This window comes from Phycodurus eques, chromosome 21 (assembly GCF_024500275.1).
Source record: "Phycodurus eques isolate BA_2022a chromosome 21, UOR_Pequ_1.1, whole genome shotgun sequence".
NCBI classification, from domain to species: domain Eukaryota; kingdom Metazoa; phylum Chordata; class Actinopteri; order Syngnathiformes; family Syngnathidae; genus Phycodurus; species Phycodurus eques.
Window position 1 is genome coordinate 15,913,113 of NC_084545.1, and position 10,266 is coordinate 15,923,378.

At 45.6% G+C, this 10,266-nt stretch overlaps 1 protein-coding gene across 3 annotated transcripts; it reads left to right on the forward strand.

The window, feature by feature from the left end:
* Window positions 1-48: 48 nt before the first annotated feature.
* Window positions 49-8,681, forward strand: LOC133396705 (gastrula zinc finger protein XlCGF57.1-like). Of its 3 annotated transcripts, none has more exons than XM_061666815.1 (3): window positions 49-129; window positions 2,362-2,515; window positions 6,573-8,681. In XM_061666815.1, the coding sequence occupies exons 2-3, from the start codon at window positions 2,392-2,394 to the stop codon at window positions 7,973-7,975; spliced, it is 1,527 nt and encodes a 508-aa protein (XP_061522799.1). In that variant the 5' UTR covers window positions 49-129; window positions 2,362-2,391; the 3' UTR covers window positions 7,976-8,681. The 3 variants fall into 3 exon arrangements, with proteins under 3 accessions (XP_061522799.1, XP_061522797.1, XP_061522798.1); XM_061666813.1 differs by lacking the exon at window positions 49-129 and adding an exon at window positions 740-2,270; XM_061666814.1 differs by lacking the exon at window positions 49-129 and adding an exon at window positions 740-1,550.
* Window positions 8,682-10,266: the final 1,585 nt, after the last annotated feature.

Genomic DNA, 10,266 nt, shown 5'->3' on the forward strand with positions numbered 1-10,266 from the left:
AAGAGGAAGAGGAGGAGGATATCATCAAGTTTGGTGTCCCTTTAAAGAGTGAAGATGAAAGTCAAAGTGAGGCGAGCGGAGGGGCGGAGCCTCCAAGCAGCAGCTCAAGTCAACACATGACAACAGAAGGTGATGGAGTGTGTGTATTCAGACCGAATATGAGAACAGAAATTCAGCAGACCTTCTATGGAACACAAATGATGGATTTGATCATTGTGTTGTTGTGGGTACCAGCGCACGTGGGAATTAAGGGGAATGAGGAGGCAGATAGGGTTGCAAAGAAGGCAACAGAATGTCCGTATATAGAAAAATAAATGTTGTTGTTAGCAAGACGGACAATAAAGGGGATCATAGAACAGACGTTCCATCCATCCATTTCCTTTACCACTTCTCCTCGCTAGGATCACGGGCTGCTGGAGCGGGAGGCAGGGTACACCCTGAAACGGTTGGGTTCAGGCGCACGAAACAAACAACCATTCGCACTCACAATCGCACTTACGGGCAATTTAGAGTCTCCACTCGACCTACCACGCATGTTTTTGGGATGTGGGAGGAAACCGGAGTGCCCGGCCGGGGAAATCCCACCCAGGTACGGGGAGAACACGCAAACTCCAGACAGACGGGGCCGGGATTTGAACCCCGGTCCCTAGAACTGTGAGGCGGATGTGCTTACCGGTCGGTCACCGTGCCGGCTAGAACAGAAGTAGGTTTTTTTTTTAAAGTGGCAAAAGCAGTGGGACAGTGAATGGAAGAAGATGGTTCTACAGAATTAAGAGGAAAACAGGCGAGAAGAGACGGAAGACGTCGTGATAACTAGAATTACATTTGAACACTGGATTGAACGGTTCACTTTTTCAAATAGGAAAGCATGAGTCAGGAAAATGTCAATGTGGAGAAGAAGAAACAATGGAACATGTGATTATATATTGTCAAAAGTACGTTGAGGAAAAATACAAATTATATATTTGGGGAAAAAACAAAATAAGACTGGAAGTCGTAGAGATACTGAAAATGGCAAAAGTTGTCAAATTCGCTATAATTTCTTGAAGGTGACAGGTTTGGCGAGCAGAATATGAGGACAATTATTACTAGGCCATATATAGTTTTTTTATTATTATTTTTTTCATTACATATTTATTTTTCGGGAAATGTATTTTGTACTGAAAATGGATGGACGGTTCGAAGGCACACCTGAGGCAGACTCCTTACCAGTAGGTGGCGGTAATGCACGTAGAAGCTTCTTGCCAACAGTCACCAAACACTAAAAGAAGACGAAGAAGAAGAAAGTCGACGGACGAGCGAGGCGGGAGGAGGTTCGATCGCGCTTCAGCAAGTTTTGCCGAGTTTGCACCGAATGTTGGGAATCCTCGACGCGGGACGCCGCTGAGCACGACTTTAGTGGACGAAAACATCATCCGCGCAATCTTCGTGTCCGGTTGGAGTCGTCTCGTTCACGTTGAAGCTTCTCGGCCTAGCTTAGCTCATCTTAGCTTGCTAACAAAGAGACACAGTCGAGAGCAACACTTCGCTAAGCAGAGATCAAGCGTGAGGTAAAGTCTTCTTCTTTCCGCCACCGACTAGGAAGGAGTGTCCCCACAATATCTAACAATAACACTTCAATATGGTTTATAAAAAAAAAAACGAGATTCGGCTTTATTTGCGAGATACTGAAATAATATTCTGTAACAATTCTTTTCTGCATCGCTCTTATCTTAATCTGGATTCTGAATCCTGAAATTGTAGACTAAATGTCCAATAAACAATCCATCGATCATGTTTCAGGACAATTTTTCTCTCTCTATGTCTTCTTTCAGTGTCATTTCTCACAATGCCAAATGACATATTCTACTGTTTCCTCTTGTTGACAATAATCCCATCTCCCACTTCGGTGGTGCGTTGCCATTTGAACTAACGTACCGTTTTAGCCTTTCCTGCTGCGGTCACCTGACCGTGGTCGCCGGACGCCTTCTCCGGGGGCTGAGGCTGTCCTCCTCGGGGTTAACGCCCTTCTGTCGCACCGATTTGCCGCTGGCATGGCTTTATTTGCCCCCTCTGCACATTCGCCGTCAACGGGTCCTCCTCTCATCGTTACTCCCCCCTGCTCACCGTCACTGCACTTGCCACTGTCCACGCAAGCACCTCGCGCGCTCCTTCTTCCTCACAGCCACGCCCCGCGACGCCTGCGCACTTCCGTCTCACTCACACAGCGACGCACATGCCCGCACACGCTGAACTTGCCGTCACAATCACATTGGACAATACTCATAACGGTACTGTTTAACCCACAATGTCCAAATCTTAATCTTGAGATGATTGTTTCATGTTTGATGATCACTTGCTTTTCTCATCCCTCCAATGTAGAGCGGAAAGTGTTGTGATCGTCGTGTGAAAATGTGCGCGAGAAGGGCGGCACCGTACCAGGAGGAGCTTTGTGGACCAAAAGGCGGGAAGAAGCCACGTCAACTACTGGACGCTGTGTTGAATCTGCAGCCTCGAACTGTGCTACGCAGCGCAAGTTGGTTGACTTTCTAATTGTATTGATATTCCTCTATTTATTTACGGGCCCCGTTTGATGATGCGTTTATTCATTCATTCATTTCCCGAACCGCTTATCCCCGCTACGGTCGCGGGCGTGCCGGAGCCCATCCCAGCTATCTTCGGGCGACAGGCGGTGCACGCCCTGAACCGGTCGCCAGCCAATTGCAGGGCACATAGAAACAAACAACCATTTGCACTCGTATTCACGCCTACTGACAATTTAGAATCTTCAATAAACCTACCACGCATGTTTTTGGGATGTGGGAGGAAACCGGAGTGTCCGGAGAAAAGCCGCGCACGTGCAAACTCCACACAGGCGGGGCCGGGGATTGAACCCGGGTCCTCAGAACGATGAGGCAGATGGGCTAAGCAGTCGTCCACCGTTCCCCCTGATGATGCATTTAATATAACATTATTAACGTCCTATGTGAACTACGTGGGTCTGCGGCAGGGGTGACCGGAGCTACGTGGCGGCTGCTGCCACCCGAGACGGGGGGGCTGGCCACCCGGACAGCCAACCCCCGAATCAAACAACAGTTAACGATTCTGTTAGCCAAACCTAATAGGAGTAAAGACGTCATCTCGCACGTTACGCAGTTTACACGACGTGTGGCATCCACGGAATACATGATGGACGGACTCGGAGAAACGATCTACGACGGTGAGGATGATAGAATGACCTTCGTAGGGGGGTAGACCGGTAACGGAGTCCGGGGAAATGTGGGACCACTCGGAATAGGTAAGGGGCGCACTTACAAGTCTTACATTTTCTCCAAAATGGACGTGGCGCCTTATAATGCGGCGCGCCTTATGTGTGCATCGAGATCCAGAATCTAAACGTTGACTGACTGGGAGTATTTCCTGCCGACGCGCTGCTGAGATAGAGTAAAGGCGGGCGTGACGGAGGACAGCATGCCGACGTAAAGGGGGAAGGGTGCGCGTGGCAGAGGACGCTAAAGGCACGGCCCCTGGAGGTATATAGCGGCGGGGTGTGCATTGTGCAAAACAACATGGGTTTGGCTAAGGACCCCCGAAAACGGCCCCTACGAAGAGACGCGCTGACGAAGCGCAGTTTAAACTGCAAGCTATCAGTTACGCGGAGGAACATGGGAATCGAGCAGCCGCAGCCGCGAGAGAATTCAAGATCAACCAATCCGTGGTTCGCAAGTGGAGGAAGCAGGAAAACGAGCTTCGCCGAGTCAAGGAGACGAAGCGCCGAGCGAGTTACGCCCCCATATGTGAATGGATTGTGGATGCCTGGACTAAGGTATCCGCTTTGATTGTTGTTCGAGCTTTCGCGAAAGCCGGCATCATTGCTGAACAGCCCCCCGGCAACGAGACTGACTCCGACAATGACGAGAGGTTTGATGGAGAACTTGCCCCGCTGTCCATTTCGGATACAGAAGATGAGGACTTTGATGGATTTGTGGATGAGGGTTCATCAAAAAATAATACTTCAATATAGTACAACTGAACTCAGTTTTGCTCCCGTTGCCTTTTTAAAAACATGCGCTAGCATGAATGCTCGCATATGTTTCAGCGTGCATGCATGCTACTTACTGTATGTTTTAAGCTAGCGTATGTTGTAGCATGCCTGCACCTTTTAATACGGTGCGTCTTATGGTCGTGAAGATACGGTACTTCAAATGCACTATACTTTTTACTTTTACTTGAGTATTTATGTGAAAAAGGATCGATACGTTTGATCGACATGCCATTCGCTACTTTTCTTTATTCATTCTTGCATGTGCATGTCTATTTTTAGACTCCATCTTCGACCTATGCATAGGGTGCCCGTTGCGCCAATCCAACGTGGTCATTGTCATTTGACCAATTCACCAATCAGACGACACAAGGCAGTAACATGACCGCGCACATAGCCTTCGCGAGCCAATCAAAATGACTCATTTGGGGGAGGGGGGGGGGGGGTAGCCGTGCTACTGTTTATTTTACAGACTCCAAAAAACAACAGATTTATCATGCAGCTCTTGTATTGTGACTGCCCAAACGTTGATATTTCAGCCCACTTCTAACCTGAGAAAACACATTGCGGTAAATTGCAGATGTTTCTATTGTTGTTATGCAGTGGATATGGCAAAATTAGCGCTATGCCAATGGTGTCGCACACGCAGTCAATAATTCTGTTCAGCAAACAGCTTCGTCATGAAGTCATTTAAGAGAATAAAGCAAATAAGGTTTCTGGAGGGCCCAATGTATGTGTTGTTGGTTTTGGGGCAGTTAAAAACTGAAATGGTGGCAGGCGTGTGTCGACATGCCTCCTGAAGTCCACGATCATCTCTACAGTCTTGAGCGTGTTCAGCTCGTGGTTGCGTCGGCCGCACCGCTTCCTGTCGATATGCGGACTCGTCACCGTCCTTGATGAGGCCGATGACGGCGGTGTCATCTGCAAACTTCAGGAGTTTGACAGCCTGCTACCCCTCAACTGGGGTAACAGGTTCGGCGCTACATCCGGAAGTGCAACTTGAAACTCTACTATGCAAAGCAAAAGCCATTTATCAACAGCACCCAGAAACACCGCCGGCTTCTCTGACACCCAGAAACACCGCCGGCTTCTCTGGGCCAGAGCTCATCTAAGATGGACTGACGCAAAGTGGAAAAGTGTTCTGTAGTCCGACGAGTCCACATTTCAAATTGTTTTTGGAAATTGTGGACGTCGTGTCCTCCGGGCCAAAGAGGAAAAGAACAATCCGGACTGTTATGGACGTAAAGTTCAAAAGCCAGCATCTGGGATGGTATGGGGCTGTGTTAGTGCCAATGGCATGGGTAACTTACACATCTGTGAAGGCACCATTAATGCTGAAAGGTACATACGGGTTTTGGTGAAACATATGCTGCCATCCAAGCAACATCTTTTTCATGGACGCCCCTGCTTATTTAAGCAAGACAATGCCAAACCATATTCTGCACGTGTTACAACAGCGTGGCTTCGTAGTAAAAGAGTGCGGGTACTCGACGGGCCTGCCTGCGGTCCAGACCCGTCTCCCATTGAAAATGTGTGGCGCGTTATGAAGCGTAAAATACGACAACGGAGACCCCGGACTGTTGAACGGCTGAAGCTGTACATCGAGCAAGAATGGGAAAGAATTCCACCTACAAAGCTTCAACAATTCGTGTCCTCAGTTCCCAAACGTTTGTTGAATGTTGTTAAAAGCCATCTTCGGGCAAGAGGCGGAGTACACCCGAACTGGACGCCAGCCAATCGCAGGGCGCGTATAAACAAACAACCATTCGCACTCACATTCACACCTACGGGCAATTTAGAGTCGTCAATGAACGCTCCACTATCATGCATGTTTTTGGGATGTGGGAGGAAACCGGAGTGCCCTGAGAAAAGCCACGCAGGCACGGTGAGAACATGCAAACGCCACACAGGCGGGGCCGCGATTTGAACTCCAGTCCTCAGAACTGTGAGGCAGGTGTGCTAACCGGTCGGCCACCGTGCCGCCTTTCAGTATTATGTCACTTGAAATTCTTCAAAGAGCGGCTAAATGAACGCAACCTAAACGTGATATAGTTGTTGCATATTTACAAAATATGACATTCCATAAAATCATATGTTGAATAAAGGGTTCATAACAACCTAAAAACAGATGCAGCAATTATGTACAGTATCCCTCGCAAACTTTTTAAACTGCGATAAATGCGGTGAATTTAGTGAAATTATTTGAACTGCTAATTTTTGTATTGACTTCACTGCTGCTGAAATTATTTTTAAATGAGGCCAGTGTTACATAAAAATCCTATACAGAAAGCTTTGCAAATGCCAAAAAGGGAGTATGCAGGGATCCACTGTATTACCCTTAATGATACTTGTTTTTTTTAACTTTATTATTTTACACTTTTTCTCATTTTATTGTTGTTGTTGACCTGCCGTATTTTATTATTTCCAATATATCAAACTCCTCTGGCTTTCACGTTAACCTTAAATATAAATCTAAACCATAATACACAACATTAAAGTCACATGGGAAAAGATTTAGCAAACCGTGTTTTTGTCGTCTTGTGTCTTGCAGACATCACTGAAGATCTTCGTACTGAGCGGCAGGAGGCAGAGCCCCCTCACATTAAAGAGGAGGTGGAGACCATTTTGATTAAGAAAGAGGAGGAAGAAGCACGCCCCCACATCAAACAGGAAGAGGAGCAGGAGGATATCACCAAGTTTCCATCAACTGGTGTCCCTTTGAAGAGGGAAGATGAAGGTCCAAGTGAAGAGAGCAGAGGGACGGAGCCTCCAAGCAGCAGCGCGAGTCAACACATGACAACAGAAGGTGACGGAGACCACTGTGGAGGATCACAAGCAGACGGACTCTTCGCTCCACTATCAGATAGTGACGACATGACGTCACGTTCTCCTCACGCTGTTGAAGGTGATGATTGTCAAAAGTCTGAAGGTCATATGACATGTCACACTGACAACAAACGATGGAAATGTTCTCAGTGTGGGAAAACATTTGCTAATAAAAGCATTTTGAAGCAACACACAAGAACCCACACTGGTGAGAAACCTTTTTCCTGCACAGTTTGTGGTCAAAGATTCACTCAGAAGGGAAACTTAAAATTACACACAATAACCCACACTGGTGAGAAACCTTTTTCCTGCTCAGTTTGTGGTCAAAGATTCACTCAGAAGGGAAACTTAAAATTACACACAAGAACACACACTGGTGAGAAACCTTTTTCCTGCTCCGTTTGCGGCCAAAGGTTCTCTGCGAAGGGACACTTACAAATACACAGAAGAACCCACACTGGTGAGAAACCTTTTTCCTGCTCAGTTTGTGGTCAAAGATTCTCTGGGAAGGGACATTTAAAAATACACACAAGAACTCACACTGGTGAGAAACCTTTTTCCTGCTCTGTGTGTGGCCAAAGATTCGCTCATAAGGCAAACATAAAATTACACACAAGAACCCACACTGGTGAGAAACCTTTTTCCTGCTCAGTTTGCGGCCAAAGATTCGCTCATAAGGGAAACTTAAAATTACACACAAGAACACACACTGGTGGGAAACCTTTTTCCTGCTCAGTTTGCGGTCAAAGATTCACTCAGAAGGGAAACTTAGAATTACACACAATAACACACACCGGTGAGAAACCTTTTTCCTGCTCAGTTTGTGGTCAAAGATTCTTTGAAAAGGGAAAGTTAAAAATACACACGAGAACCCACACTGGTGAGAAACCTTTTTCTTGTTCATATTGTGGTCAAAGTTTCACTCAGAAGGGACATTTAAAAATACACACAAGAACCCACACTGGTGAGAAACCTTTTCCCTGCTCGGTTTGCGGCCAAAGATTCACTCAGAAGGAACACTTAAAAAGACACACAAGAACCCACACTGGTGAGAAACCTTTTTCCTGCTCAGTTTGTGGCCAAAGATTCTCTTATACGTATCAGGCTAAAGCACACGTGTGTTGGTGAGAGTAGCAGTGATCAAGAAGCTTTTAACGCAAATGTAAACGTTTAAAAATGTAATTACGATGTTACTGACTTGCAAAAATCGACATTCTTGTATATTGTGTACCAGCTTTTATTTTGTCTTCTTGTTGTCCATCTGTTTTCTAAAAGCCTCCCATGGGCAAATGTTGAGAATTAGCACTGTTTAGCTTCGTCCATATCACTTTAATGATGACATCCGAATAAATTAGCAATTTTTCAACACATTACAGCAAGCTGTTTTTTTTGTTTGTTTTTGTCCTGAAAAGTTTTCATTTTGAAGGTGAGGGGATTCCCACCTGACAGCTACGATATATAAAATATGTCTAATTACTGCCACTTTATGGTATGATACATATGTTTTCCCACACCAGCTATGCTAGTGCTTTTCAGTTTTCGATTTGGCCAATGAAAAAGGAGCATTTGAAAGGTAATGAATTATTTCCCAGTTGCCCCAAAACCTACTGCTATTATGTGAAATGACAGCCAGTTTCATTTTCTTGAGCAAAGAAATATGTGAAAATGAACTCACTCACTTCATGAAATATGGACCATGAAGACCCACACTTCGTTTGACCAATGGTTTAGTGATGCCAGTATCAAATCATTGAATGGTTGATTGAAATAAGACTGCAAAGAAACTTTGACTTTTCGTGGTAAACTGTAAAGTGTGTATGTGATCCATAATAAAATACGCTTCTTCAAACAGTGAGAGCAACTCAATTTACTTGCATCTCAAATCCATTTTTGCCATTGAAAAGAACAGAAATGCCTTTAAAGTGTTTGCCACCTCTGGTTGTCAGTATGTGCCCACTCGTCTCGCTTAATTGATGCAGTCCAAAGTTTACGACGAGCTTCGGGTTTTGGGGGGAAATGCGGTAAAACCTCCAGGGATCCTTCGTGTCAAATTTGTTAGGGCGGCCGATAATGCACAACCAACGAATGCGTTTGCTTTCCGCACTTCATGTGTGGTAAGACACGCAACTTTGACACACACGACAAATTATTTTGTTTTGCAATGCAATATGATATGAGACCCAGTGTAATGTGTTCAATCTTTATGAAATCTAATTATCTGCTCTGGGACCCGTTCCTTGTCAATGTACGTGTTTTATTTATTTGTATTTATTTGTTCAACTGTACCTATTCTTTTGTGCTGTTGTCTTGCCCCTTTTTTTTATGTATGAGACGTGTCAAAGACACCTTTCTGTCATCATCTGGTGTCGGATGAATACAATTTCTATTCGAATCTCTATTTTCCACGTTGGGCGCAAAAAAAAACCAATGACAAAAGCAGCTTCTGGACTTCTTGACATGTCAAACTCTGTAAATATTCCGTCTGTACCAGCTAATTATTTAATTTCATGTTTGACATTTGAAAAGTAGACAATGGTTGAAGGAACCATTCTTATATTGTGCTTGAACTTTCATGACAGAAAAAACAATGCAGACATTAACTGTCATGATCTTTGCATCGAAAAAATAGCAGAGCTGAAAGTTGAAAACCAACAACTTTAAGAAGACCTTGGTAGACTTCGCACAAAAAAATGTACATCTCGCATCCCAGCTGAAAGGAGTTGGCAGTTTAGAAGATCACCTCAAGTGACCGAGAGCTGCAATGTTATACTGGGTTAGCATGTCGAGCTCGAGACGTGTGGTTGTGTGTTGCCAACAGGTAATCACACCAACTCACATCTTTCTGTGCGTTCACATGAAGTCGAAACTTGGAGTCCAGCTGCGTTTGGTTATACTGATCGGACTTGATGAGGAAAGCCACACACCTGTCCGTATAAGACCTGACAGCTGACAGTGCACGTCAGAGCAAATGAGAATCAGGAGGTCAAAGGAACTGCCTGAAGAGCTCAGAGGAGGGCATGGCACCGATCTGGCCAAGGTTACAAAAAGATTCTGCTGCACTTAAGGTTCCTAAGAGCACAGCGGCCTCCGTAATCCTGAAATGGAAGACGTTCGGGACGACCGCAACCCTTCCGTGAGCTGGCCGTCCGGCCGAACGGAGCAATCGGGGGGAGAAGAGCCTTGGTGAGCGAGGTCAAGAAGAACCCAAAGATCACTGTGGCTGAGCTCCAGAGATTCAGTTGGGAGATGAGAGAAAGTTCTAGAAAGTCAACCATCACTGAAGCCTTCCACCAGTCGGGGCTTTATGGCAGAGTGGCCCGACGGAAGCCTCTCCTCAGTGCAAGACGCAAATCTGCAAACATTTCAACAATTCCGTCTTTTTGTACATGCATGTGGGGAAAAATGAACTTAAATGATTT